General features: G+C 40.4%; 8 protein-coding genes, 2 non-coding genes and 1 pseudogene across 13 annotated transcripts; 4 read left to right on the top strand and 7 right to left on the bottom strand.

Annotated features, from left to right (window-relative positions):
* Positions 1-5: 5 nt before the first annotated feature.
* On the bottom strand, positions 6-1,477 carry LOC117622693 (peroxidase 55). The gene is made up of 3 exons (XM_034353455.1): positions 1,239-1,477; positions 939-1,130; positions 6-805 (listed from the first exon to the last, which is right to left on the bottom strand). Exons 1-3 carry the CDS (start codon positions 1,455-1,457, stop codon positions 236-238), a joined length of 981 nt encoding a protein of 326 aa, XP_034209346.1. The 5' UTR covers positions 1,458-1,477; the 3' UTR covers positions 6-235.
* A 5,604-nt stretch (positions 1,478-7,081) lies between these two features.
* On the top strand, positions 7,082-9,068 carry LOC117621477 (zinc finger protein 511). The gene is made up of 4 exons (XM_034351977.1): positions 7,082-7,307; positions 7,542-7,606; positions 7,715-7,913; positions 8,388-9,068. The coding sequence occupies exons 1-4, from the start codon at positions 7,179-7,181 to the stop codon at positions 8,736-8,738; spliced, it is 744 nt and encodes a 247-aa protein (XP_034207868.1). The 5' UTR covers positions 7,082-7,178; the 3' UTR covers positions 8,739-9,068.
* Positions 9,069-9,549: 481 nt separating this feature from the next.
* Positions 9,550-10,614, top strand: LOC117622029 (protein transport protein Sec61 subunit gamma-like; the record flags this gene model as incomplete). The annotated part of the gene is made up of 3 exons (XM_034352535.1): positions 9,550-9,808; positions 10,000-10,116; positions 10,289-10,614. Coding segments are annotated over 2 exons (375 nt in total), but the record flags the coding sequence as incomplete, so codon positions are not given.
* Positions 10,615-10,678: 64 nt separating this feature from the next.
* On the bottom strand, positions 10,679-12,265 carry LOC117621478 (50S ribosomal protein L27, chloroplastic). Its single transcript, XM_034351978.1, has 3 exons — positions 11,768-12,265; positions 11,206-11,307; positions 10,679-11,089 (listed from the first exon to the last, which is right to left on the bottom strand). The coding sequence occupies exons 1-3, from the start codon at positions 12,095-12,097 to the stop codon at positions 10,907-10,909; spliced, it is 615 nt and encodes a 204-aa protein (XP_034207869.1). The 5' UTR covers positions 12,098-12,265; the 3' UTR covers positions 10,679-10,906.
* An 800-nt stretch (positions 12,266-13,065) lies between these two features.
* Positions 13,066-15,079, bottom strand: LOC117622028 (annotated as a pseudogene).
* On the bottom strand, positions 14,843-14,923 carry TRNAL-AAG. Its single transcript has one exon. It is a non-coding gene; the product is annotated as a tRNA-Leu (tRNA).
* A 162-nt stretch (positions 15,080-15,241) lies between the features above and the next one.
* Positions 15,242-15,313, top strand: TRNAQ-CUG. The gene has a single exon. It is a non-coding gene; the product is annotated as a tRNA-Gln (tRNA).
* Positions 15,314-15,440: 127 nt separating this feature from the next.
* LOC117622737 lies at positions 15,441-17,377 on the bottom strand. 3 transcript variants are annotated; one of them, XM_034353502.1, is made up of 7 exons: positions 17,191-17,377; positions 16,979-17,019; positions 16,785-16,842; positions 16,396-16,489; positions 16,043-16,127; positions 15,900-15,965; positions 15,441-15,795 (listed from the first exon to the last, which is right to left on the bottom strand). In XM_034353502.1, the coding sequence occupies exons 1-7, from the start codon at positions 17,282-17,284 to the stop codon at positions 15,673-15,675; spliced, it is 561 nt and encodes a 186-aa protein (XP_034209393.1). In that variant the 5' UTR covers positions 17,285-17,377; the 3' UTR covers positions 15,441-15,672. The 3 variants fall into 3 exon arrangements, with proteins under 3 accessions (XP_034209393.1, XP_034209394.1, XP_034209395.1); XM_034353503.1 differs by having other exon boundaries at positions 15,441-15,704; positions 17,191-17,370; XM_034353504.1 differs by having other exon boundaries at positions 15,695-15,802; positions 17,191-17,373.
* A 133-nt stretch (positions 17,378-17,510) lies between these two features.
* Positions 17,511-19,152, bottom strand: LOC117622736 (ribonucleoside-diphosphate reductase small chain). Its single transcript, XM_034353501.1, has one exon. It carries the CDS (start codon positions 18,667-18,669, stop codon positions 17,680-17,682), a length of 990 nt encoding a protein of 329 aa, XP_034209392.1. The 5' UTR covers positions 18,670-19,152; the 3' UTR covers positions 17,511-17,679.
* Positions 19,153-20,429: 1,277 nt separating this feature from the next.
* On the top strand, positions 20,430-21,506 carry LOC117622027 (putative fasciclin-like arabinogalactan protein 20). Its single transcript, XM_034352534.1, has one exon. The coding sequence runs from the start codon at positions 20,430-20,432 to the stop codon at positions 21,504-21,506; it is 1,077 nt and encodes a 358-aa protein (XP_034208425.1).
* A 310-nt stretch (positions 21,507-21,816) lies between these two features.
* Positions 21,817-27,075, bottom strand: LOC117622289. 2 transcript variants are annotated; one of them, XM_034352919.1, is made up of 12 exons: positions 26,825-27,075; positions 26,541-26,682; positions 26,304-26,440; positions 25,643-26,187; positions 25,376-25,487; positions 25,139-25,283; positions 24,883-25,028; positions 24,369-24,538; positions 23,849-24,232; positions 23,712-23,767; positions 23,394-23,596; positions 21,817-23,304 (listed from the first exon to the last, which is right to left on the bottom strand). In XM_034352919.1, the coding sequence occupies exons 4-12, from the start codon at positions 25,892-25,894 to the stop codon at positions 22,001-22,003; spliced, it is 2,772 nt and encodes a 923-aa protein (XP_034208810.1). In that variant the 5' UTR covers positions 25,895-26,187; positions 26,304-26,440; positions 26,541-26,682; positions 26,825-27,075; the 3' UTR covers positions 21,817-22,000. The 2 variants fall into 2 exon arrangements, with proteins under 2 accessions (XP_034208810.1, XP_034208811.1); XM_034352920.1 differs by having other exon boundaries at positions 25,376-25,482.
* Between the last annotated feature and the right edge of the window lie 43 nt (positions 27,076-27,118).

Genomic DNA, 27,118 nt, shown 5'->3' with positions numbered 1-27,118 from the left:
ATAAATTATGAACAGATATTCTTTATCAATAAATAGGTCATATCGCAGGTATTCCTTCCTATACATTCCAATAAACGACTCCCCCATGACCAAGACAATTGTCACGAGGACAAACAGATATTACTGAGAAATGAGTTCTTCTTTGGAGACTATTATTTCACACAATGTGTTGTGCTAAGTAGAACCAGCAATTTATAGTCCCAAGATCCATCGTTCCTTGCTGGCTATCAATAGATCATGAATTGAAGGTGGTGCAGTCTGTCCTTATCTGCCCTTGGTCACTAGTCTTAACGCCGACCCTTCCGAGCTTCCTCATGGCAGTGATGAAGGCTCCATTGAAGTTACCAGGGTTGTTAGCAAAATCAATCACAGTAGGCCGAGATGCAGAGTCAGAGAAAAGAACCTGATCCGAACTCAACAACCCCTTCCCTGCAACCAAGTTTCTGTAATAGGCGTTGTCAAAAGTGTCTGGGGTTTCAGGGTCCAAGTTGATAACTTGGTCTGCATTTATGGGACAGGCTCCCATCAACTGCTTGGCATAGCCAGGATCCAAAGAAGGGTCCACAGGAGAGTTCGATGAAAAGTTGTAGAGGCGGTCTGAAAAGCGACCGCAGTGCGAAAAGCCTACAGTATGTGCTCCAGATAATGCAACAACATCAGTTTGGGAAAGATTGTGTTTGGCGAACATGGTATTTAGCTGATCGAGATTAAAGTTTGGTTCTGGCAAATTCCCAACGACCTGAGAGGCTTGTGAAACTAGTCCATCACGGCGTCCCAATTCTACGCTGAATGCAGGGCCTCCAGCCTGCAGAGAATTTGAAAGTGGAATTAATATGTCATGAGATAAGTAGTGGATTGGATTGTTATTTGTTAACAAGCTTTGAGTTAAGTTTGTGCATCTGCCTTGCATGAGCCATGAATGTCATGGTATGACTTACGAGGACTACACAATCCCGGGCAGCGAGAGCCAGAATGTCAGCACAAGAGACGACACCGGGGCATAGTGCTTCCACTGCTTGCTTGGCCTTGATGACGGTGTCAAATCCATCTCCTGCTAACGAAAGGTTATCCGAGAAGTCCTTCTCTGCGTCCCCATTTGCTGAAGCGATCATGACCGATGCGTCGCATCCCTGCAAATTCATTGTAAAGTTGAAGATTGATTAACCAAGAAAAGGATGAGTATATTGTGACATTTTAAACACCATGCCCATTGCCCTGCTTCAATGCTTGCAACCTACCTCAACAAAGCAGTCATGGAAAAATAGTCGCAAAGTGGCCGGAATTGTGATAGGCGTCTGGCTTAGTTTTGTAGAGACTGCCTGCTTCACTATGAATTCAACATTTGGACAAGTAGAGCTATAGAAGTTTTCTGCTAATTGTCCCTCTGATTCCCTCCCCTGCATAACCATCAAAACCAAAACCACCATTAACAGCAACAACCCTTTACATGCCTCCATCTTCCTTCTCTAGCCCACTCTCTCTGTCTTTTTCTCCCCGTGCGTAGTCTCCATTAAGCTATGAATCTTATTTATAGTCAGAGAAGATAAGAGGAAGTTGAGAAAGACAATGACAACCCTTCAAACCATAGGTAATTAAGATTGGTCATGCGTATTATTACTTGCTCCAAGCGTCCAAAGTCCAAGACTTTGATTAAATGTCTTAATGTTCTACTTCTACATTGTAGCTATGCTCTATATTTGTTGGCCTCTGTTGTATTGGATGTAGGGTGTTGGGGGTTGGTCATTGTCTTGTATAGGCATCTTTATGTCCAAGTTACATATGCAGATCCTCCTTTTTGAGCACACTTTGTAGCTGTCATATATTTATAGTAGCATGTATGCTAATTCATAGTACGAAACACAATGTTATGAATTACTTGATTGATCATTATGATCCAACGACCTGTACGCTTTTTCTTATATAAGAGATATTGAGCGAGGGGAATTCGAACGCGTGACCTCGGGTCTGGTGTATAGATAAATACTTTTAACTACTTGAATTGCAAACCCTTTTTACAATAATTGTAAACCTTTTTGTTGAACCTTGCAAGTCAAATTCAAATACGTGTAGCATCTATTCCCCTGTATTTGGTATGTTTCTTTGATCATTTGGTTCTTATTAATTGTTGGTTTCCAATTGGGTCTCAACGCAACTACTCCCTTAGTCATTACTTGCTAGTTTGAAATGAAAATGACAAAATAGCAAATACTTATCTCCGACTTACGTAATGTTGCACGAGTCTAAGGTGACTTTCATGGTTTCATTTGAGTTCATATATGGTTCACATTTTGAAATTTGTAATGACTTGTGGAAAGAATAATTATACCATATCAAACAGGTTTTCTATTATTTTAGTAAATTCCTCAGATAAGTATTATCAAACAACAGTAAGAACGTTACTTTCATTTCATGCCCTGCCTGCCTGGCGTAGCGTGTGCTGCATGTTTTTCAAATAATTATTGTTAAATCCAGTATTATCTCTACCAACTCCTAAAGTGAATAACTCATTACTTGCAAGCTGCGATCAAAGAAAAATGAACTATCGGCATATGTGGGCTAGATCAGTTCGCAAACGCTTGTCAGCCTCCTTTTATCCGAATTTGAATCACCTCTTCGTCCATTAGAGCAAGCCCAGCGCTTCAGGCTGGCCCAGGCAAAAGGCAGGAGCAAGCCCGAGTCTGCCTCCAGCGCTTCCAAACCAGCCCGGGCAACAGGCGGGCCCCACGAAACCGGGCAGGCCCAAGGGCAAAACTCGCCTGGGCTTGAGCCCGAGATAATGACGTCAGCGCTGACGTCATGACGATGACGTCAGCGCAGTAAATTCAAATTTTTTTTTACTGTTGGCGCGTGTAATACACGCGCCAACGGAAAAAAAATTTGACTGAGTGTGCTGACGTCAGCACCAACGGTAACACGCCACGTGTCGGCTCCGGGTGGCTCCGATTGAATTTTTTTCAGAAATCCTACGGTTCTCAGTTTTTTGGCCAAAAAAATTTAAAAAAAATCCTAAAAAATCAGAAAAAATTCGAAAAAATTCTGAAATTTTTTTTAAAAAAAATACCAAAAATGTATGTATTTTTTCCCTATAAATACCTAACCATTTTATCTACTTTCAACACCAAATCTTCATACAATTTCTTCTCCATACAATATTTTCTACTCTCCACTCACATAATTCATTTTCCACACCAAATCTCCATACAAACTCATCTCCTTCCAATATTTTTTACTCTCTACTCATATTTTCCACTTTCCACACCAATTCCATATAAACTCTTCTCCTTCCAATATTTTTTACTATCCACTCACATTTTTGTACTACTTTCCATTTGTAGAAAATAAACAAATGGCATCTTCTGTTGAAATCGGAGGCTCGTGGTCAACCCAGGAAGATATTGCATTGTGCGAGTCTTGGGTGAGCGTTAGTCATGACCCTATCACGGGCAATGAGATGAAGTTCCATCATATGTGGAGCAAAATTCATGGAGAATTTTGTCAAAGATCGGGTTCCATTCGGACCGAAATGGCTTTGTCTAGTAGATGGAAAATTCTAAACAAAGAGTTAGGGAAATGGAGAAATGCATTGACAAAAGCAAAGGAGAACATTCGGAGCGGTGCGAATCTTTCCGATGAGGTAAAATATTTTTAATTGCCATTTTAATCAATTTAATGTAACTTTTTTTTTTTATTGCATATTCTATTTATTTTTTGTTGCACAATGTTTATTTTATTTTTGCATTTCCTAATTGGCTTTATTTATTTACATAATCAATTTTATTCTTGCATTTCAAAATAGTTTATAATTTCATGCATAATCTTTATTTTTGTTTTTGCATTTTCAATATTTCTATATTTATTTACATAATCAATTTTATTCTTGCATTTCACAATAGTTTATAATTTCTTGCATTGTATATTTTTTTAATGCACTTCCAATTATTTATTTTGAATAGATCATACAAGCACAAATGTGGTTTGGTGCCACGGGGCAAGGGAAAAAAAAGTTTTGTGCATTTCCAATGTTGGGAAATTGTGAAAGATTGTTCCAGATTCAAAATTATTCCTACCGCACCCCCGGTTGTGTTGCATGAGACGCCGCTCCACGAATCGCCATCAACCGATTCGCCATTAGACTCCCCAATGGAAACGGAGTCACCACTCCCACGTCCGCCGAGACCTATTGGGAGAAAGGCGGCAAAGGCCAAGAGAGGGGCCACTTCAAACATTGATTGTGTTCAAATATTCGAGCAAATAGCTAAGAACAACTCTCTAAGATTGGAGAGAGACTTGAGGAGAGATGAAGCGGACAAGGCACGATTGGAAGCCTTTGCAATTGAAAAGCAACATGCAAAAGAAAAAGACGACGATGAAAGAGAGATGAAAATCATGGCCATGGATACGAGCCATATGTCTCCTGAAACAAAGGCCTATTGGAAGCATAAACGAAGGGATGTGATGAGAAGAAAACTTTTCCATGACGACGGTCCTAGCAATACGGATTGGCTAAATGATGAAAACCATTAGATTGTATTGTTGTATTTTTTTTATAATTGTTGTATTTTTTTTTAAATTGTTGTATTATCCTTTAATTTGTTGTATTGTTTCTTTTTTATTCAATCTACTTTCCATCTATAATTGGACTACTTATTAAAAACATTTGAGCATTCCTCACAAAGATTAATTAAAAACAACCCTTCATTTATTGCAAACAACACACAAAACAAACCATACATAAAAACATAATAATAAAAAAGACCTCGCAATTATTCCACAAAACACAACACACAAAAACAAAGCATAATTAAAAACAAAGCATAATTCCAAACAAAGCACGAATCTAGCCTTCATCCATTGTGATTGCCTTTCATCTGCCACAAGTGCTCGATCAAGTCAACTTGACGTCTTTCGTGAACATATGAAGATTGCATTTCTTGATAACGATCAATCATGGGGTTGTTGAATCGACCATCGTGAAGTAACGGTTCGGGCTCCAATGGTAGTCCATTTGGTCCCATCGGCCTTTCATATATTCTTGTCAACGCCGTGTTCATAGGATCGGGTTCAAACACCTCTGGAGCATCGTAGTCATACTCATCCTCCACAATCATGTTGTGGAGGATGATGCAAGTCATCATAATACTCCTCAGCACCTCCTCGTCTAGCATCCGAGCAGCACCCCTGATAATTGCCCAACGAGCTTGCAAGATACCGAAACACCTTTCCACGTCTTTCCTGTAACCTTCTTGAAATGAAGCAAAGCTTCTTTCCTTCTCGGATTGGGGATTCGAATTGTTTTCACGAATGTCGTCCACCTAGGATAAATTCCGTCGGCAAGGTAGTATGCACCAGAGTATACGGTATTGTTGATTTGGTATGTGACCTGAGGGGAATGACCTCGCAATACCTCGTCGAACACCGGGGATTGACCAAGGACATTGAGGTCATTCTGAGATCCGGCAACCCCAAAAAAGGCATGCCAAACCCAAGTGTCGAATGAAGCTACGGCCTCCAAAATGATACTTTTTTGGCCCTTCCGATTCCCATACTCTCCTTGCCACGCAGTAGGACAATTCTTCCACTGCCAATGCATGCAATCGATGCTTCCGATCATTCCTGGGAAACCTCGAGCCTCGCCTTTTTGTAGAAGCCTTTGCAGGTCCCTCGGAGTGGGTTTGCGAAGGTACTCCCTCGTGTACAAATTTTCCACTGCATCACAGAATCTCACCAAGCACTCTAGGATAGTAGATTTTCCCATCCTTGCAATCTCATCCACCTGCTCTGCAGATGCCCCATAAGCAAGCATCCGCAAAGCAGCTGTAAGTTTTTGCTCCGGGATAAGACCCAAAACTCCAACAGCATCATGCTTTTGAATGAAGTATGTGTCGTAATTACAAATATCATGCATGATTTTTTGGAACAAATGTGGCTGCATTCTATATCTCTCTCGAAACTTATGAGCAGGATATAACGAATTTGGGATAAAGTAATCCTCCAAGAGATTCTTACCCCGAGACTCTCTGCGTCTGTCCACATTCGGGGCACGACGACGATGGTGTTGGCTTGATTGATTCATCATACACACCGCCGCTACTTCAAGCATTTCCTCCTCTTCTTCATCTTGCTCCCGATCTTCTTCCTCACGTCTACGCTGGATTTCTTCCCATTCTTTCTGTTGCCTCTCCAACACCCTCCTGAAGTTTGACATTGAGAGTATAATGGGAAATTGTAAAATCTGAGAAATGAAGGAATATATCAGAGATGGTGTGAGAGGAGTGGTGTTGATGGTGTAGTTATATAGAGGGATTCAGAAGATAGAGATGACACGTGGCACAATTTTAGAGGGTGAAAATCTTATCTGAAATCTGAGATCACTATTTGTAAAAAATATCTGAAAATCTTATCAGACATGGGACACGTGGCACAATTTTAGAGGGTGAAAATCTTATCTGAAATATGAGATTATAATTTTTTAAAAATATCTGAAAATCTTATCTGACATGGGACACGTGGCACAATTTTAGAGGGTGAAAATTTTATCGCAAATCTGAGATTAAAATTTTTATTAATGAATATCCGAAAATTTTATCTGGAATAAGACACGTGGCAACCGAGATTCACATCCGAAAATCTTATCCGAAAATTTAATTACAAAAGATTATCAAATTAATGATTTAAAGTATAAAAAAATAGGAAATAAAGTACAATGAATAGTAATTGCCCTAGACTTGCCCTAGACTTTGCCCTTGTGGGTGGAACCACAAATGGCAAGGCTGACACTATTCACGTGAATAGTGTCAGCCCTTGCTTGCCCTAGCTTGCCCTTGCCTTAGACTTTGCCCTAAGGGGTGGAGTTGCTCTTAGAGTAGTTTACAATATTAATTTTTTCAGGAAAAAAACTATCCAAGATAAATAAAGAGTAAATAATAAAAGAAATGCAAACCCGACACTTCTTTGCCTATGCAAATAGGCCCATATTGTCTTTAAGCCCAAACGTGGCTTCAGAAGGATGATCTATAGATAGATGGGCTAGTTTTCAGGCCTCTCATTGAGAACCAAGCCCGAATTTCGTACCCGATTTAAGTAGAAGCCGCTTAACGTTCCGTTCGGTTACGATTGTCGATCAACCAGTATCGCTCAGGGCTCACAGTAGCAGAGAAAGCCGCGTCTAGCACAAAGCCATGGCGTCGATGGATGTTGAAGGACCACAGTTAGGGTTTCCGCACTGGAAGCCTCTCCGTCGAAGGTTCGGCCCTGAATCTCCTTTTTTCGCATCTGGCAACATCGAAAGAGAACTGCTTGCCAAACAGGTTCTCGTCTTTTCCTTTCTTTCTTATTTGTGTAAATCGTATGAAGTGTGACGTTATTTGAGATGATTTGCGTCTCTTGAGTCCGAACTTGAACGAAGTTTCTAAGCATCAAACACAATTAGCATTTCAAAATTATGCTTCCACCACATTTGGCTGAAATGAATTCAAATTTGAAATTGAAATTTTGTTTTTGGGGTGCTTTTTCCTTAATCAATTTACTGTAATATTCCGTAGCTTGCATTGGATTTAACTGAAGATGAAAGGCATCAACTTCGGAATATGGTAGATGAGGAAGGCAGGTATTCATAGTTGCATGAAATTTATAAGAAAGAGTTTGATCATGAAGACACATTTTGGGTTTTGGTTACTTTTTCCTTAATGTGAAATGTGAAGTGTGTGCTGTGCAGGGGGGTTTTCTGTACCATTGTTGGTTGTGGTGCTCGCTTGAGTTCCGTGGAGGATTTTGAAGATCACTATAATGCACGGCACACTGCATCTTGTTCTGTGTGCTCTAGAGTCTACCCAACATCACGGTTGCTCAGCATACATTTATCTGAAGCTCATGATTCTTTCTTTCAGGCGAAAGTTGCACGCGGCTATCCCATGGTATTTGCTCTTCATTTCTTCCATGACTCATGCTAGTATTGTCTGTATGATGTTGGGCTATTGTCTACACCAGTTTTTGTGGCAGCCCTCGTTAATTTTTTGCAAAAATGTTGTTGATTTAAAATATGAGAGTTTTGTGTGAAGCAAAGAATAAAAGGAAAACATGGCCATAGAAGTCATTTCATGCTTTCCTTTCTCTGTTTTGCCTTTCTCCCAGTCTGGGTGCTATCTTAAGGTCCTTACCTGACAACTGAACATTGTTATCCTTTAAATTTTCAAATCAAGTACAAGTATATAACTAGTTTTGCTTAAGCATGAAGAATGGATCTGGAATTTTTCAAAGCTCATGGTTTTGCTAGATGATATCTTTACATATGCTTTGTGGTTTATATACTGAAATGATGATCGTAATTCAAAGAGTGAATCATTTCTCCATCTTGCTATTAATTTGGTTCGGATGTCTGTGTGTAACAGTATGAATGCCTTGTAGAAGGCTGTGATTTGAAGTTCAAGAACTATAAAAGTCGGCAACAGCATCTGGTGGACAAGCATAAATTCCCCACTTCATTCGAGTTTTTCAAAAAGGCTCAACCTTCCAAAAAACAGAGGCAGAAGAACCAACGTAAACAAGCTATTCCTAAGAAGGCAGATGCATATTGTATGGAAGTAGAAAACGAAACCATTGATAGCCTTGTTTCTGCTGTCTCCAAATTAAGCACTTCAGACTCCAGCCCCTCATCCATCAGTTTTGGTCGTCGACCCACTCGCGGCTTGACATTTGTCCCACGAGCTGTTCAACGTGAGAAGGAACCAGACTCCACATAGGAACAAAGAGATGGCAAACCTACAAGCCAATATGCTTAGGATTTGTTATAATGGTTTGCCTTTTTCCTGCACCTGTAGGTTTGGCTTCGCAATCAACTTGGAAACAGATTCTTTGAAAATGTTCTAGGTGATGATGGTTAATTGTTCTTTAGGAATTTCCTATGTCCCTATCGAAGGTTGAACCTGTTAGGAGTCAGCAGCTTGCTATTAGTCTGACACCCTCTGATTTCAAGGATGTCTTAGGTTCACCGATGAGGACGATATTGTTGAAATGATTGGACCGGAGAAATCACACCTTGATTTAGCTGAATCTTTTCCTGGTATTTGCCACCTTGGGTTTCTTTGTTTCTTTTTCGGTTTACCTTGTTTTTTCTTCTTCATTTTTTTATTTTTTTCCTTCATCTTCATTTTACTTCAAGCGTACACTCTTTTGCTTGATGGCACAAAATATAATACGTGTGTAAAAGTACCACTTATAGGAAGAAACTATGAAGATTATGACTGATGAGCCTGTAAGTTGATGCATAGTCCATTTGTAATTCACATAGAAAGTTGGGTTCCAAATTTTGTTTAAAATGAGTCTCGAGTTTGTTATGCGAGTTGGTCAAGATAATGTGTCCGCATTTGTACACTCGAGTTCAATTTCCCCCACCGTATATTAGTGTGGTTTAAAATATTTGCATTGTATAAAAAAAAAAAAAGAAAAAAAAAAGACATCACAATCGAAATTGCGGAATTGAGGTGGAAAATTGCTAGATCAATGAACAAAGATTTTGAGTTTTCGAGTAGAGTTACGCCGAACGACTACTGACTGGGACGCGCAAATTGCAATCGAGGGGTGTTACCATTGTATAAAAACCCCTGTTTCCTCCCAAATCAGCTCCTAACTCAAATTCTTGTTCGTGTTCTGCTCTCTGAGACTCTGACCAAAACAAAAATAAAATCTTGGGAATTCGTCGGAAGAAAAAAAAAAAAATTGGACGCCATTGATTCAGTGTTTGATCCGCTAAGAGAATTCTCCAAGGACAGCGTTCGCCTCGTCAAGCGCTGTCATAAACCCGACCGCAAAGGTAATTCCAATTTCCATCCATTTCCAATCCTATCTTCACTCCGATCCAATTCGTTTTTCTTATAATTAATCCAATGTTTACGCTAATTGTAATGTAATCCTGTTAATTTGAACATCTTTCATATGGGATCTGTGTTTTGAACTGACTAATCTTTCCCGTGCGATTTTCTTTTTTCTATTTGAATGCAACAGAGTTCACAAAGGTGGCGGTCCGTACGGCTATCGGGTTCGTGGTCATGGGGTTCGTTGGCTTCTTCGTGAAGCTCATCTTCATCCCGATCAACAACATCATCGTCGGATCTGGTTAAAGTAAGACTCTCTTCTTGACACACAGAATTAAACTTGTATTCGTTTCTTTCTTCTTTGATGATCGCTTTGTATGCAATGGGTTTCGCAATTGAAACTCTCATTTCTGCTTCTCGATTACCACCACTTGAGTGTTTGATCATCGTGTTGATTATTTGTAATGTTTGTGGCGCAGGTCGTTTGGCATTTTGATAGAAAGATGAAAGTAAAGTTGGCAGTGAACACTAGGGATAAGTTGTGGCACCACCGAGTGCATAGGATGTTTACAGTGTTTTAGACATTTATTTCTTCAAGCGAGTTGAAATGATGTTTCAGAAACAGAACTTCTCACTGTACTCTCTTAGCTTGTGCTATTGTAATTCCAAGCATCTTTTGATCATTGTGCACCTTCTCTCTTGGTCCTGTCCAGCATAGCTTTCTTGTTCTCAATTGAAGCCAAATTGATTGGTCCTGTCTGAATGAGTAGTAACCTGCATCATCTGACTACGTTTAATCTCGATCTTGATATGCTGATTTTCAAGTTAATAGGTTAGATTGCTAATCATAAATAAATTGAAGTAGAACCTTGCATAATAACTGAGTTTCAAATTGCTATCAAGGGAGAAAAGCTCAGTAGGGAGCGGAACTAAAATTTGCCAACTTGATACAAGACCTAGAGTTTTTCCAGTAAAATTTCATTCATACAAAATTATACAAAAGGGAAACAGGGAAGGCAAGGCATAAACTCATGTCACAATGTAGAGTAGAAAAATTAGCATTAAGGACAAATTCAACTTCCAAGCATCAGCAAGAATCAACAAACTGGAGGGACATCTGCAGCATCAGCAGACGCAAGTACTAGCTGAGGTTGGTTTCCAAGGATGTAGCCTTCCTTTCGTGCTTTCTTTCGTTCCCGTTGTAGCCTGAAGTTCTCCCTCTTTCTAGCCCTGTAGCTGTTGGGGTTCTCAGGCTGCACTTGTTGAGGGTAAACACTCACCTGTCAATTATACAAGTCCCCAATTAAGTCTTAATCGTGTTAGTATACAGCGCCGGAATTAAACCCGGCCTTTGAAAGCAGTAACTTTAAAGGGGTTTAGGGACTCCAAATTAAACCTTCTTCTTATCAGGTCCATACTTCTCAAACTTAACCAAACCATCAATCAAAGAGAATATGGTGTGGTCCTTGCCAAGCCCCACATTCTTCCCTGCATGGAACTGAAATCGACACCAAAGAAAAACATCCAAAGGTCATAAAAATATTTTATACGTCAATCCAAGTGGATAAAAACCAAGTCTTGGTCTTGGTGGTGTTAATTTAATTGGATAAAAATCACACTGAAATTACTCACCCTCTATTTCTGAGAACTTCCAGAATGCTTAATAATTCAACACACTCAAAGAAGGGAAATTCTTCACAATCCATCCACCCACCATTAGATTTATCAAACATGCATCTCTACAATCTAAGCTTCACGCACGGAGGTACCAAAATACGAGTTCAACACAAATCATTTTCTGGTAAAAATGGTTTCAATTTATTTATGCCACTCTTCAATGTTGAGCCAATTGCACACAAACTTTGGGCTCAAAATCAGTACAACTTTAACCCCTAATATAACATTGATTTTACAAAATTAACAATATTTTGGTTTGGTTTGGGTGAAATAGTGCGTACCTTGGTGCCACGCTGGCGTACAATGATGGAGCCAGCCTTGGCAGCCTGGTCACCGAAAATCTTGACGCCGAGCCTTTGGCCTGGGGAATCGCGACCGTTCTTGGTACTCCCAGCTCCTTTCTTGTGCGCGTTTTGAATCGTCAAGGCCAATCTCTTGGGGTTTGACACTAATGACAGCTTGGGACCCACTTGCAGCGAACCCAAATCGCCCCTGAAGAAGGACGACGATGATGAGCTTGAGCTTGAGCTTGAGCTTGAGCCTGAGCCCGAGCGCAGAGAAAGCCCTCTGAATGCACCGACTAGGTTGAAACTCATAGATGCAACCGCCATTTCTAAGAACTAATCTTTCATAAACAAAAGAATATGATTGGGGAATTGTGTAATTGTCTGAGTAAATTGTGTAGTTTGTGGACAGCCAAAGCTTATAGCTTTGAACGAAGAAGAGGAAGAAGCGATAGTGAAACCTTATCCATGGAGGCTGCTGATTGGGTTATCACTGCGAGTTCTTTTTTTTTTTTATCTCTTTTCATTATTTGGGCCTGATTCAGTCTTTTACTGCAATATTGCTTCCTTCTCAAACTGGACCTTACACAGCTGACCCTCACCTTTGATCTATTATGAAGGCCATTGGACTTGGGCCTGTACTAGTTCAAAAAAAAAAGAAAAAGATAACTCAATTGATTTTACGAGCATGTTTATTTATTTATTTTTTTTACAAAACAATATTCTAATGACTCTAACGCACTCGGATGCAAGGAACTAGCTACACTGTCTTGGCTAACTGATTTAACTCATATCTGCTATGATCATGCCTTTAATTATTGTGTTTTTCATGTTATGAGATTGAGAACACATACACTAAAAGTGAATTCAGGAGAAGACACAGTGACCAGACATTCATCTTACCGCAAGGACAAGACGAAAATCCATGTGTGTGTGTTTTGTATTGCAATGCTGGCATTATTTTAACAAGGGATGAGGTTGTTAGAGAAAAAGAGAGAAAAAAAGGATGAATAGGTTGTTATGAAGGAAAAAGAATCACGCACACGGCACGGGTACGATGGGAACTTATCCAACTAACACTCCATTGGTGCCTCATCCTCATGTCTGCTGCATGCTAATGCAGTCGTTTTGGACACAATCTTGAATCTTCCACTGATAATCATAATCTGCGCCTTCCGGCATAGCTGCTCAATATGAGGTAAGGTACCGTACATTATACATACATGTTCTTTCTTTTTGCGAATATTTTTCTACTTATGAATTAATTAAAAACATACCAACTAGCTAAACCCGAGTTACTCTGACTCATTGAGTAAACGAAAACGAGGGGTGGCGATCAGGTGCAAGTCACTCTTTCTCCTACACGTCACTCCAAAAGTCTCAGTCATGTCAACTTCTTCTGGTTTGATCCCCTTGGCCAGTTTCCAATCAAAGTGGCAGAGCAACTGAGAAAGTGCAAGTTCAATCATGGTTACCCCAAATGCTATGCCCGGACATATTCTTCTTCCAGCCCCAAATGGAATGAACTCAAAGTCAAACTTTTAAAGTCAACGGAAGAACCATGAAACCTCTCTGGCTTAAAACACTCAGCATCAACCCCCCAAATCCCCACATCTCTTCCTAAAGCCCATTCGTTGACAATCACTTTTGATTTAAGTGGCAATTCATATCCACTGATTTGGCACCTTTCCCTTGCTTCTCTTGGGAGCAATGGGGTTGGAGGGTGCAGCCTCAGAGTTTCTTTCACCACTGATTTAAAATAAATAATCCATCTTTTGAACATCTGCTTCTTCAATTCTGTTTTTCTTTCCTTCAAGGGCTACTTGTCTTACTTCAGCTTGGGCCTTCTTCATCACTCTAGGGTTTCTCATCAACTCTGAGATTGTCCATTCTATGGTAGTAGCTGATGTCTCACTCCCTGCAGAGAAGATGTCCTGCATTGCCAAAAAAAATTAAAAAAAAGAAAAAGTTGGCATCTCTAGTTTAAAAAATAGTTGGTTTGTTCATTGATATGTTCATTAATAATTAGTTGGTTCACGAACCATAATGACATCTTTGATCTGATCGGTTGTGAAGTTGAATTCCAGCTTATTGGACTCTTGAAGTTTTAGAAGTACATCAACAAAATCTTCCTCCTCCTCCTCTTCTGCCTTGTCAATGCCTGTTGTAGTACGACTGGCGATCAAGTCTTCCGATCTTTTGGTCATATGATCGCTGATGATACTTTCAAGAATTTTACCGAGCTTGTTGCGTATCCTTTTCATTGCAGGAATTTTCCCAGTAACATACCCAAGAAATCTGAGGGAAGGAAACAAATCAGGAATGTCAAACCCTCCAGCAAGTTTGATTGCTTCCTCAAGCAGTGAGGTGAACTCTTTTTGGTCTTTGCATTTTTTGCCAAATGCTGCTCTTGACACTATGCCATTTGTCAAGCTGAAGCATTTCTCACTGAAATTGATGGCAACTCCCTGCTGGGATACAGAGGAAATGGACTCAACAAGATTCCCTACCTCTTCTTCTCTTATTGATCTGAACGACTGCACACGCTTTGCGCTGAGAAGTTCAAAAACACAGATCTTTCTCAGCTCTTTCCAGAAGTCTCCATAAGGAGCAAAGGCAATACTTGCTTGACCAAAGGACATAACTTGTACTGCCAAAACCAGAGGCCTCTGAGAAAATGTAAGCTCATGTGTCTTCAACACCTCTTGGGCTGCTTTGGAGGAGGAAATTATGACAGCCTCCAACTGGCCCAGCTTTAGGTGCATAATGGGACCGTGTTTCTTGGCTACGTCTCTCAATGTATGATGTGGTAGTGGACCAACCATATGATGCAAGCTTCCAGTAACAGGCAGCTTCCATGGCCCTGGAGGAGGTGACTTGAGGCCTTTGGCTTTGAATCTCTTCCAAAACAGAACCAGGACACAGAGGAAGAGAGAAGTGAAAAGAGGAAAATAGGGTGTTTGGAGCATTAGGGACATAATTGAATCCAGAGAAGCTGTGTTTGGTTTGGTAGCGTGGAGAGTGGTGGTGTTAAATGGAAGCAACCAGAAACTAAAATTGAGAAAAACAGAGTGTGGAGAGTGGGATTTGAACCCACGCCCTTTCGGACCAGAACCTTAATCTGGCGCCTTAGACCAACTCGGCCATCTCCACTTGCGACGTCAGGGTTACAAGCTATTCGTAATATACTGTTCTTATTGGGTCAGAATGGAATCGCGCATCAATTAAGGTAAAAATGGAAATTTGGCAATGATTTTCAATTAGGAAATATAGATTAGGTAAGTTGGCCAAGCAGTATGCTCACCCCATTACATCTGAATTCGAACCCATTAATATTACCTTTGTTTTAAAAAAAAAAAAAAAATTAAAAAAATATATATATATATATATATCTCTCGATAAATGGATACTGAGCTCCTGCTGCAACGTCTTATGTATATATAAGTTAAGATCTCAAAACTAAACCAACGAGGTCCCATGGTCTAGTGGTCAGGACATTGGACTCTGAATCCAGTAACCCGAGTTCAAATCTCGGTGGGACCTTTTTTTGTCCATTTTTTTAGCGTTTAATTTTTGCTCGCAGTATTAGGCTGCAGATCAAAAAATTTGTTTTGTTTTGTGTGTTTTTCACTGCTTTTAAGCGAAGTCTGTCCAGTTGTTCATTGATCTGTTACCTTCTTAAAAACAAATTTACTTCACAACCGAAATCCAGTCTACATATAATGAGCAATTGCTACAACAAACAACAGCTACATAGAGAGCCTGGACAAAGTAGCAGTCTGAAAACAAACTACATTGCATCACTGATACATGTTCCAATCTACCTTGGCTTAAATAAAGGAGACACCCTCCTCCGAACAATCTCTTGAATCTGCTCTGAAGACAAAACTGATGCAGCACCGTCAAAATCGGCATTTTCCATCTGCTGACGCAGCTGTATGAACAATACCCCGCACCAATATGTTATTCAGAATATATTGGCTTTGTTGTTCTTCGAATTTCAAATTGGGATTGCATTCACCTTCCTAAACTCTATTCCAATTAGATAAAATAAAAAACAATTTTTCTGTCATTTAAGTTTTAAATTCTTAATTGAATGTGAGCTAAGAGATTATATACAGCCACATACCTTCTCAAGGATTGCAGATTGATCATCCAGGGGAAATTTCCGCATGTGCTTTAGCATCTCCAGTTGCTGAAAAATATTTACTTCGGGTGCTTTAGAAACATCCACATTTACCATTGAAGTTGTTATATTTGAACGGATATTACCTGCTCCTGTAATTTTTCTTGACTATGCATCCTTTCCGCAAATTCATCTGCTCCAAGCTCAGCTTCATCACAGGCCATCTCCTCCCTGACATTCCATAGATGAGTACTACTAACAGCAACATGCAATACAAATATCCGAACCTTTCTTGTTATCCTTCCCCACCTTTTAAAGGCAAGAATTGTAGTTTTAGGCCAATATCTAAGGCTAACACACATGAGCACAAGGCTTACAAGTTACAAGACTCTAAAATCCAACGAACTCAAGCACTCCTTGTGATTGTTACTTCAAAAGGCAATAAGAAATAAACACCGAGCAGAATTTTTAACTTCAAAAATGGGCAGAAGAGGATTACCTTGCAATGAACTTATAAAAGCGGATCATCATATCCTGATCATTCTCATATTTTTCATTCACCTTTCCCAGGGATGATATGCCAAACCTTGGATCTGTAGTAAAGAAACCATTTACTTTTAGTGAGGTTGTACCGTGATTGTGGTATAAACCTTACAGTGGCCATAGAATACTAGGTTTATCTGATGTATAAAAGATCAACACTGCTAAATCATTTTTTTTTTTCCTAACTAGAGAGAACTTCTCAATTGCAAGTATCAGGCACATACATTTACAGGAACTGGATCTCAACATAAAGAACGAATTGAGTCGATAAATGTAAAACTGCAGTATGATATACATAATTTGTTGGGATTTCCAGTTAAATCTAGATGAACACAAACAACTAACCAATCCCCATCTCCAGAAATATCTCTTCCTGGATGGCAGTGGTTATGGCAACAGCTTCCTGCGTATTGTAATCTTACTTATTAGACATCATCAGATAATGAAAAGAAAATTAAACAAGTAACAGTTAATTATCACATTCAAGCTGAATTTTCAATAGCCCATAATGTACTGTGTTGGATATACTCAGGAATTACCTGTTTGTCCTCAACACCATCAGCGATTCTTTTCTTCACATCTGCAATTCCAAATAAAAGGATTTGAACCACCGCCAAGAAACACCACCGAGTAATGAAGAAAAGTAAAGATATATTGATATGTTTTTTGTTTTTTGTTTTTTGTTTTTGCAGAAAAAAAGAAAATAAATGGGAAAATGCGTGCGTGCGAGGATAAAAGAGGAAAACTGTACCGGGCTGAGAGGTGAGGAAAGAGAATCGATCGAAGAGATGAAGCAACTGTTCCCTTGACAGCATTTCTGAGGAGTTCTGCAACTGCGAACCCATTTATGGAGACTATTCCTTGTCTCTGTTATTGATAAGGTCTATAAAGAGAGACCCTCCCTTTTTCCCAAGCCATGGCTTTTTTCTTCTAAATTAAATTCCCAATCAATTCAAATTTTGAAAAGGCAAAAATAAAAAAAACTATCATTTTCACATTAAACACACCGCCCACCAACCCCCCACAACACAAATGTACGCCAAAAATAAGAACAAATACATAATAAAGAGATAGTCAAATATTCCATTTATCATTTCTAAAGAACAAGAGATTGAACAAACAAACATATCTATTATAAAATTAAATTTTCGAAAAAAATCTTTAAAAAACTCAAATATTACACAAACACATCCCATCCCTCATCCCCCTACATAGCTACATCAATCAGAATCAGCGGATTTTAGAAATCCGCATCCATCTTGAAAACATGCGAATCGACATTGCCGTTGATGCTATTCATCACTGAAGCCTTCTGGTACTCCCCAACCCTCTTCTCGAAGAAATTGGTCTTCCCCTGCAGGCTGATCAGCTCCATCCAATCGAACGGGTTCTGCACATTGTACATCTTCGAGTACCCAAGCTCACCCAGCAGCCTGTCCGCCACGAACTCGATGTACTGGCTCATCAGATCGCCGTTCATCCCCACCAGGGCGCACGGTAAGGCTTCGCACACGAACTCTCTCTCTATCTCCACCGCGTTTCGTATGATCGACTTCACTCGATCCTCGCTCAGCTTCTTCCTCAGCAGCGAGTACAGCAAGCACGCGAAGTCGCAGTGCAAACCCTCATCTCGCGAGATCAACTCGTTTGAGAACGTCAGTCCCGGCATTAACCCACGCTTCTTTAGCCAAAATATCGCACAAAAACTGCCCGAGAAGAATATCCCTTCCACGCAAGCAAAGGCCACGATCCGCTCCGCAAACGATTCTGAGCCGTCGATCCAGCGTAGGGCCCACTGGGCCTTCTTCGTGACGCAGGGAATGGTATCGATCGCGTGAAAAAGCCTGTTCTTCTCGTCCGAGTCCTTGATGTAGGTCTCCAGAAGGAGGCTGTACATCTCGGAGTGGATGTTCTCGATGGCGATCTGGAAGCCGTAGAAGGCGCGAGCCTCGGAGACCTGGACTTCCTTCATGAACCTTCCGGCGAGATTCTCCAAAACGATGCCGTCAGAGGCAGCGAAGAAGGCGAGCACGTGGGTGATGAAGTGCTTCTCACCAGGGGTTAGAGTTTCCCAATGGCGTAGGTCCTGGCAGAGATCAACCTCCTCGGCGGTCCAGAAGGAGGCCTCGGCCTTCTTGTACATCTCCCAGATTTCCGGGTATTGGATCGGGAACATACAGAAGCGGTCCGGGTTCGGAGCAAGCAATGGCTCTTCTGGGAAGGCAGGCATTTTTATGACGAGGAAGATTTCAGAGATTCAGATTATCGAAGAAATTTGATTGGGGGGTTTTTGAAGCGTTCGAAGATTGTGTATGGAGGTTTGATAATTTGGTGGGTTAGGGTTGCATATATATACACACACATTACACATATAAAAGGAGGCGCGGGTTTTTGAATATTGAATTGAGGTTTTTGGAAGCGGGTGATTCAAATTTGTGAGAAGCTTGCGGGAGAATGAACCCAAACAAGGGCACTTTGGGGATTCCGGAAACTTGTACGAGTAGGCGCGCACTCGATTTATATGGTCTGCGTTTGCGGCTACTGGATGAGGACGGTTTGGACCATATGGTGAAGAGGGGTGTAACGGTCATTTGAAGGACATGGTCAAGAAATTACCCTTGGATTTGGGGAGAATAACGAGTGTGGACAGTAATAGTGGTGTGAAGTTTTTATTAGGGGAAGGGCTTTTCTGGTAAATGAAAATTGACGTTTTAAGGGAAGAAGCTTGCGAGGGAAGCCTTAGCTGGAAATTTTAATTTTGGTTTCAAAGTTTTGACATTGTAGCGGGAGTCCTTTTGGCGCGAGTTTGGAAATGAACGGCTTAAAAAGATTTGGCTCCTAAATCTATACAATGAATGAATTTATTGATTGCCTCCAATTTTTACTATGTTTGGTCTATATCAAGGAACATGGTCCCCCACAAAAATAAACGAAATGCAAACTGTAAAGCCATTACCAATTAGACAAATTTACAATATTGTTAACTCTATTATTACATTTATAAAAAATAAAAATAAAAATCTTCGTTGCTTATATATAATAACCGATCTGATGAGAAAGGAAAAAAAAAATTAAGATAACAAGTAATTAAATAAGTTGCAAATGTGGATTATGCTGGCCAATGTAGTGTGCTGGTTACTACACCCGAATTTGAACATTCTTCTTTGAACATTAGAATAGTGTAGATCTCGTTCTCTAAACATTAGAATAGTGTAGAATCTCGATTGTCAACCAAAAAAAAGTACTTAAATAAGTTGCAAGTTCATAGTGGACACAAGCTGTGAGGGTGGGAAGTTGGGAGGGAACCATGTGCAGGTTATTGCATACAATGATGCAAATTGTCTGACTATAATGTGTTTTATAAAACAAAGCAAATTAACAATATTATAATTTCTAACACAAATTAACATTGACATGATATTAATTGTTACAATCCGCAAGATGTGATTGTTTTAACAAAAACACACGTGACCAATTGTGCAACCCACACTTGCAAATTTACACGCACGCTTCCATATGGCCTATGCACGCAATTTGGAAGTGCGGAGCACACGCTTTATTCGCAATTGGGCTTCCAAGTTTAAGCCTAAGTATGGAGCTGGACCTTCATTTGTTTATGTTTTCATTTTGGGCCATCGTCATTTGCTTAGCCCAATGTGATTAAGAGGATTGGGCTTAATTAAGATTTACTAACAGGGAGCTTAGCTTAGTTGTGACTCATGAGAGAGAGAGAGAGAGAGAGAGAGAGAGAATTTGTTTGTTCATGGACTCATGGCTCTAAGTTCTAACCACCTCAACGAACTAACAAACTCCTTTCTTGATTTCCCGCCCTTATAACTGTCAGCCTTTCCAGAGTTTTTTTAAGTCCTTGCTTCAAACCCACACTAAACAAACAGATTCTCTTTCTAATTCTCACATCGCTGAAACACAGAAGAAAGAAACAATCCAAGAAACACATCGCCCCTTGTAACCAAGCTAAGCTAGTCTCCAATGGCGGCCTCGTCTCTCTTGATCCTTCTCATTACTCTCCTTTCGCTCTCTGCTTCTCCGGCTCTTGCTACCTCCGTAACCCTGTTGAAAGCAGCCAAGGTCCTCTCCAACTCTGGCTTCCTTTCCATGGCGCTAAAGCTTCAACTTGTCTCCCATTCCCTCGAATTTGAATCTCCCACCGCCACCATTTTCGCTCCTCCAGACCTCGCCTTCATTCGCTTGGGGCAACCCTCTCTCCCTCTTCTTCTGTACCACGTCTCCCCAAGAAGACTCTCCCTCAACACCCTCAAGTATCTTCGTCCCAACACCAAAATCCCAACTCTGCTCCCCAATTACACCTTGACCCTCACCGGGTCTCCAAATTTCCAAGGCTATTTGTCCATCAACAACCTCACGATTGATCCAAACGCTGTTCTGGATGATGGGTCGGTCGTCATTTACGGAATTGATGAGTTCTTCAATTCATCGTTCTTGGTCGATGCCTCTTCAACAACGGCTCCGCCATTGATGAGCTCTGTTTCAGGTGCTCATTCACCAAGCCCTGGTCCCAGTGCTAATGAAGATACGGAGTTCGAATCGCGCCGGCCTGGTCCTGAATCTTTCCGTTTCGTTGCGGATTTGCTGAGGTCTAAAGGGTATTCAATCATGGCCGCATTTCTTGATGCGCAGTTGGTGTCGTTCAAAAGGAAGACCAGGCTGACAATCTTCGCTCCGGTCGATGAGGCCATTGAAGATTACCAGAGGAACACCACCGATTACTCGTTGATCTTCCGGCAGCACGTCGTTCCAAGAATGCTTTTGTGGCAAGATTTGGTGGGGCTTGATGATGGGACCATGCTGCCAACTTTTGAAGAAGGGTTCATGATCAATGTGATCAAGTTTGGTGAAGTTCCGGCGCTTAATGAAGTTGCAGTGGTGTCTGAAGATATGTATCAGAATCGGTGGCTTGTTGTGCATGGCCTCAATCGGTTGCTGACATCGCAGGAGCCTAAGCAACAAGACCCAGTTGATGATATTTACACTGATGCATATGTCGCTCAGAGCGTGCCTCATCATGATTATGGTGACTTTCACTGAGGCATCAATCGTTGCCGTCCCTTTTCTTGATCACAAGAAGTTGTCTCTTTTTTCACATCAAGACTTTGGGTAAATAGTTTTCACCTCAGAGGCCATGAAGAAACCCTGGTTAATTACCTTCTCTGATCGATGTATGCTTTCATTTCATAACCCACTTGTGATAGATGTAATTGTTAGATTTACGAGTGGTATTTTTACCTTGTAATCAGTAAACTTTTTTGTGGACAGCAGGCATTGTGTACCTTTGAATCTTCAATCATATTTTGCTGTTTCAAATATGTGTGAATTCTTTCTGCTAATTGTCTACTGATATGAGAATCTTGGGCTACTGACTTTGCATAAAATTGTATGCCAGATTGTAAAGAACATTGATACACAGAAAATTGATGCGAATTGACAGAAATTTAAAAGCTGATATGACATTGGGAGAAAATAAATTGTGAGCAGAAGTAAACTTAAGCAAAATGCCCAACCCCACCCTTACAAATTTCATACTAGTGTTTAGTTCTAGAAGTAGAGGCTTGGGGAGTTTGCAGTGAAGGTTCACCAGATAAAAGTTGCATCCGAGAACAGTAGCTAGTGCTAGCTTCCTCAAAAATTGAGTCACCTGAAAAACTTGCCCTTGCCAACTCCCTTAGTTTCTTCAGATCACTTTTAGATTCTAGTTTAAGTCCCTTTTGCCGTTTTGCTTCCGCTGCTCTCTGCGTACTGACGGTTGCCTCCACGTTAGTGGAACCTGTCATTTGAAGAACATCAAGGCCAGGGGATCCAGGACTGATCACAGGGACTACAGTTGCAGTCATAGCGCTAATTGGATCAGTGCGTGGTGCTCTCGTATCTCTTCTTTCAAAGTTTGTGTCTGGACTTAAAGGAAGGACTGGAGCTAGCCCTGTTTTTGGTTGGGAGGATGCAGGTATGATTCTAGACCATTGCTTCCTTGGAAGGAATGGGAGGACAAGGCCCTTAGCAGCAAACTTTAATCCAAGCTTGAATGAATTCTTTTGAGGCTGTGAGAGTCTTAATAGGGATTTCATCAGAGCATGCCACTCGTTTATCATTTGGGTGACAAAGGTTAGGAAGAGGAGAGTTAGCATCACAAATCCTAGATTTCTTGCTTTGACAGGATTTGAGCCGTTAATGTTGATAAGTAGAGCAAATATGCCCACCTCACACAGTAGAGAAACACTTTCTGCCATATGGACTCCTCTCTTGATGTATGGTTTCAGAGTAAATAGATACATGAACTGTACCAGCGTAATGGCCAGTGCGAAGAGGCTTTGGCTTGATTTCCTCGATGAGTAAGTTCCAGATATGATCCCCAAGCAGACCCGTCTCGAAAGATCAACAATAATATAGGAAGATCTAGCACACCCCAAGAGCCTTTTGGACAACGGGGTCTTAATTTCTTCAGTGCTGTCTTCCAAGCTGACTGGTCGCATTCTCCCAATACCACTATGACCACTTCCAGTCCATTTGGATATGCTGTTTGGTTCATTTTGATCAACAAAGATGAATAATGGAGGACCCTGAAAACTTTCAAAGAGAATTCCAAATCGTAAAAGGAAAGACGAAGGTAGGCCTTCCTCATAAAACCACTTTCCGGCACTAGGTCTCCCTGTCAAAAAATACCATAGCTTTTCAGTCCATGGTTCTTTTCTAGCTACATGCTTAACTTCCTTGTACTGAACAAAACTGCCATAGAAGATTGCAATTATTTGAAAAAGGCACACAGATAAAATAAGAGCTGCAGGGATAGCCAGCAACAAAGCCCCTGTAATGATTCCCCCAGTTGTACCTCCTGTAAATTAGAGTAGCTTTGAGTTCAAAAACATCGTCAAGTGGCAAACAAAACAATTGGATTTAGAAAGAACAAAATTGGCTCCTCACCTTTCATAACAAATGTTGAGGACTGAGTGATACATGGTAGCATGACAATCAGAAGAAAGAGCTCGAATCCGGGCACTGAGAGTATACCACGAGCTGGTGGTCCTAATCTCCATCTTAGGAAAAGTAATATCAACACATGGGTTAAGACTAAACTGCCTCCTCCAATACCAAGCCAAAACAAGTTCATCTGTAAATCTTCCCACCTGTTAAAAGTTAGTTAGGTATGATAACATTAGGTTAGCCCCTCTATTCCTGTCACTTTTCGAGTCGTCTGATTTTAATGTAAAAGCACTAAGATAAAGGTAATTCTGGAGCTACCCTTTGTAATTCCCCATTCCCTTGATGACATTGCTAGCAGACAATGGCTCTCCTCTCTGTAAGACAAAAGATTAGCACTAGAGTGGTTTTCATGGATGAGGAAAATAAGCGTTGATGCTTAAATAATGGATACTCACCAAGAAATAAGTGAAGTATTCGTTGGAATGAAGAGGTAGTCCATAAGGAGTCATACGCATGTTATGCTGCCCATGAAGCCAACCAGGCTTGGGGTCCACCTCAATTGGCACTGGTACTTCATGCTGCATATAAGAAGAGTTGGAGAGATAGAAGTCAACCCCGATTCTAGTCCCTTCATGGGGGGATCCTCGTACCGAAGAGATACTGAGTTTCCTCTCAAGCTTCTCTTGGCAGGGCCAAACTAAAGTGCTATCCTTTTTCCATGGAAGCTTTTGACGAGGTATGAGCCACCTAAGACCTTTTGTTGTCTCTAAATATTCAATTGGTTGATTAACTGAGAGCCAGTCTGAGAGAACAAAAACTTGAAGGTGTCCAACCATCCCCTATGTTAAAAATAAACAGACATTTTAGTTGAATCTTAATAACTAAAAAGGAGATGCACAATGATGGAATGAAAAATGGGATATAGCAAAAGCTATCCACTTTGATATTGTATCTACTAAACAATTTAAATCTCACATGTAGGTTCATTGAGTCAGACGCAACAATGTTTGAACTCTCAGAAGCAAGAGTGCCCACTGCTCCAAGATTTGCAGTTGAAATTGAAAGAATGGCAGCTGCTAGTGAAGTCGCTAACATACCCACAGTAACAAAAGAGTGCAATGCGATTGATATTGCAGGGGTTGAGTCTGCACAGAGAAACAGCCATGTGAATCTGTGTGTGTGAGTGTAATAATATACATCTTGTCAAGCACAGAAGAAGCCGTGTGAATCCGTGTGTGTTTTCTAATAATATATCTTCTTCTCCAAGTCTCTGACAAGTATTAAGTTCCACTGATTTATTAAATAAGATGCTGTAGTGAGAATCGGCTATAACCATTAACTTTCTTGCCTATCTTCCTATCTTGCAAGTTTCAAATCTGGCTAGAGAGTAAAATTTAATGTATCATCCCCAAAAATTCCAAGCAGAAAGGCAATGCGAAGAATGAATAGATATAAAGAGTACCGAACAGAAGGAAGAAATGATTCATACAGTGTTTCACTTCAAGTTGGTTAGATGCCATGTTAAGATTTCCTGATATATCATATACCTTCCCTGAAGGGACAGCAACTGACACCGTATGCTCAGTGACTGCCAAAACATTCAATGAGTACAGAGCTCTTGAAAGTTCCCTAAACCTACAGGAAGCAAAATAGAAAATTTTGACATTCTTTCAAGTGCATGAAGCGAGCTATGACTATGAATGAACATTGCTAATGGTATTTCAAGAGCCACCGTATGCACCTGCCTTGTTATTCTACCGCCGACCACTTGTACCATGGAGGCCTGAAAGCCAAAGACTGGTTTTGTAAACTCAACAATCACATTGATATCGCGGTCCTTAGTAACATTTGGAGAACTAGTGCTCAGCCCTACATTAGTCTCCATGGAATCTGAGAGAAAAGCAATTCAATTAGTTCCATAAAGCTACTGAAAAAAAACTAGCAGAACTAACTCTGGAGAATATTAGTGGTGGAATAGATACCATAAAGAGACGTAAATGAGGGAATCGGTGACACAGGAATGCCTGTCCTGCCAATTATTAATCCAGCTTGTAACTCAATCTTGATGATTTCAGTCCTAGATATATTCCTGAGCTACAGCAGGAAAAAAAACTAAACATAAATGTACAATGCTAACACAAACACACACACACAATAATTTGATAGATAACAATGCTAATATGGAAATTGCTTCCAGAAAAAACCCTGCCACTGCATTATTAGTACTAACGAAAGCTGTAGTTGCTTACCTGGAATTTAAATCGGCGGTTTCCTTGATTTCTGCCATGAATAGGTACTAAGTTACCCGAATTCACAACCAATGCATTCAGAATCTGCTCGGTTGTGTTTATAATGGGAATGCTGAAGTCCAAAAATATGTTCAAGTCCTCCATTTTATTAGTTGCAAGGATAGTTCGAGGGACCCCATTGATCATCAACTCGTAGGCTGGAACAGAGGTCCACAAATCTGCAAGAACTGGTCTTCTATCTAAGGCATTCATAAGAAATGTGAACAATCTGTAAGATTCGGAGAGTCAAAAGGAGATTTTGTTTAAAAACATAATTGAAGTACAAATGTGACTTATGTCTTGCCAAAGTGAATGATTATAGTGGAACCATTTGTCCTTGTAAAGCTGTTTCCTGCCTGATCTGTACAAAAATCATCTGCCATTCTGATTACGACACGCCCATACATACTTGCCAGGGAGAGAACTACATCAAGGCTATAACTGATGCTAGGTTTAATCATGCGTAAGGAAGATGGCTGTACACGGCCAGGACCATCTACTATTACCTACAACAACAAAAAAGCATGCAATGTACCTTATGCATCGTTTTTCATGGTATACTGTGAACGTTGTTGAATAACATCATGCATGGGTAAAAACATAAGCATAGAAATCCACTTACATCACAGTTTGATGAGTTGAGGCACCTGAAGCCACCTTTCCCTGTGCAAGCTTCATTAAACATGATACCAATGGCTAATTTTTCAGCACTTGTGTAATTCTTTTCGCTAAAAATCGTTGCAGTTGGTGGTATTGTATCTATCAAATAGATGAAAGCAAAATCCCCTGTTCAGCATTTTAGAAAAAGAAATTAAAATAAATGTAAAAAACTCTACACCGATGAAAGAAAGTCACTGACCAATAAACCAAGAATAAGCTGATGAGTTTCTGTCTCCATCCCAAGTTGTGACGTTGAGAAGAAATATGTGATCACGGTTGACGGTCAGGTTTTTGAATACCATGACCTTAGCTGGACATGGACTCAAATTTTGGCCATCAAGCTGTTCATATTAAACAGAATTAATCACTATCTCCTACTTAAGAAAACTGATAGTTACAACAACATTAATGTAGTAGAATAGTTGTTAATACTTAATTATGGGCTTATAAAAACGCAGCGGTTAAAAGAAGAACAGGACGTACCTGACAGTGAACGGAACAAGTATTTTTGTTGCATGCATTGGAGCCATTCAGCGTCAAAACTGAGTACCGGAAAACTGCAGAAGAATACCGGGACCGTGCCGGCGGAGCTGTATCAAAACGAATGAGGACCGTTGACTCGGCTGAGTTTTGTACATTCACCATAACAGTAACCAGAACAAAAGCATATTGAAGAAACTTGAACAAACCCATTTCGGGGACGGCCATGAAATCGCATTTAAGCTCAAATCTTGAAGGAGGAAAACAAATAAAAGAAGGCTGGACCGGGAGGCCAAA

Source organism: Prunus dulcis, chromosome 3 (genome assembly GCF_902201215.1).
Source record: "Prunus dulcis chromosome 3, ALMONDv2, whole genome shotgun sequence".
Classification (NCBI taxonomy): domain Eukaryota; kingdom Viridiplantae; phylum Streptophyta; class Magnoliopsida; order Rosales; family Rosaceae; genus Prunus; species Prunus dulcis.
This window is presented reverse-complemented; position numbering and strand designations above follow the sequence as displayed.

Excerpts from the sequence above, each read along its gene's own strand:
- LOC117622693 (XM_034353455.1), bottom strand. The coding sequence starts at position 1,457 with ATGGAGGCATGTAAAGGGTTGTTGCTGTTAATGGTGGTTTTGGTTTTG. Across the intron at positions 1,131-1,238 it reads TCCATGACTGCTTTGTTGAG|GGATGCGACGCATCGGTCAT; the intron begins GTAGGTTGCAAG and ends ATGAATTTGCAG. Across the intron at positions 806-938 it reads CCCGGGATTGTGTAGTCCTC|GCTGGAGGCCCTGCATTCAG; the intron begins GTAAGTCATACC and ends AATTCTCTGCAG.
- LOC117621477 (XM_034351977.1), top strand. The coding sequence starts at position 7,179 with ATGGCGTCGATGGATGTTGAAGGACCACAGTTAGGGTTTCCGCACTGG. Across the intron at positions 7,607-7,714 it reads ATGGTAGATGAGGAAGGCAG|GGGGGTTTTCTGTACCATTG; the intron begins GTATTCATAGTT and ends TGTGCTGTGCAG. Across the intron at positions 7,914-8,387 it reads TTGCACGCGGCTATCCCATG|TATGAATGCCTTGTAGAAGG; the intron begins GTATTTGCTCTT and ends TGTGTGTAACAG.
- LOC117621478 (XM_034351978.1), bottom strand. The coding sequence starts at position 12,097 with ATGGCGGTTGCATCTATGAGTTTCAACCTAGTCGGTGCATTCAGAGGG. Across the intron at positions 11,308-11,767 it reads TACGCCAGCGTGGCACCAAG|TTCCATGCAGGGAAGAATGT; the intron begins GTACGCACTATT and ends TGTCGATTTCAG. Across the intron at positions 11,090-11,205 it reads ATGGACCTGATAAGAAGAAG|GTGAGTGTTTACCCTCAACA; the intron begins GTTTAATTTGGA and ends TATAATTGACAG.
- LOC117622737 (XM_034353502.1), bottom strand. The coding sequence starts at position 17,284 with ATGGGTTCGCAGTTGCAGAACTCCTCAGAAATGCTGTCAAGGGAACAG. Across the intron at positions 16,490-16,784 it reads ATTTCTGGAGATGGGGATTG|ATCCAAGGTTTGGCATATCA; the intron begins GTTAGTTGTTTG and ends TCTTTACTACAG. Across the intron at positions 15,796-15,899 it reads AATCTGCAATCCTTGAGAAG|GAAGGTGAATGCAATCCCAA; the intron begins GTATGTGGCTGT and ends AATAGAGTTTAG.
- LOC117622736 (XM_034353501.1), bottom strand. The coding sequence starts at position 18,669 with ATGCCTGCCTTCCCAGAAGAGCCATTGCTTGCTCCGAACCCGGACCGC.
- LOC117622027 (XM_034352534.1), top strand. The coding sequence starts at position 20,430 with ATGGCGGCCTCGTCTCTCTTGATCCTTCTCATTACTCTCCTTTCGCTC.
- LOC117622289 (XM_034352919.1), bottom strand. The coding sequence starts at position 25,894 with ATGAATGCCTTAGATAGAAGACCAGTTCTTGCAGATTTGTGGACCTCT. Across the intron at positions 24,233-24,368 it reads CTGACTCAATGAACCTACAT|GGGATGGTTGGACACCTTCA; the intron begins GTGAGATTTAAA and ends TTTTTAACATAG. Across the intron at positions 23,597-23,711 it reads GGAATGGGGAATTACAAAGG|GTGGGAAGATTTACAGATGA; the intron begins GTAGCTCCAGAA and ends AACTTTTAACAG.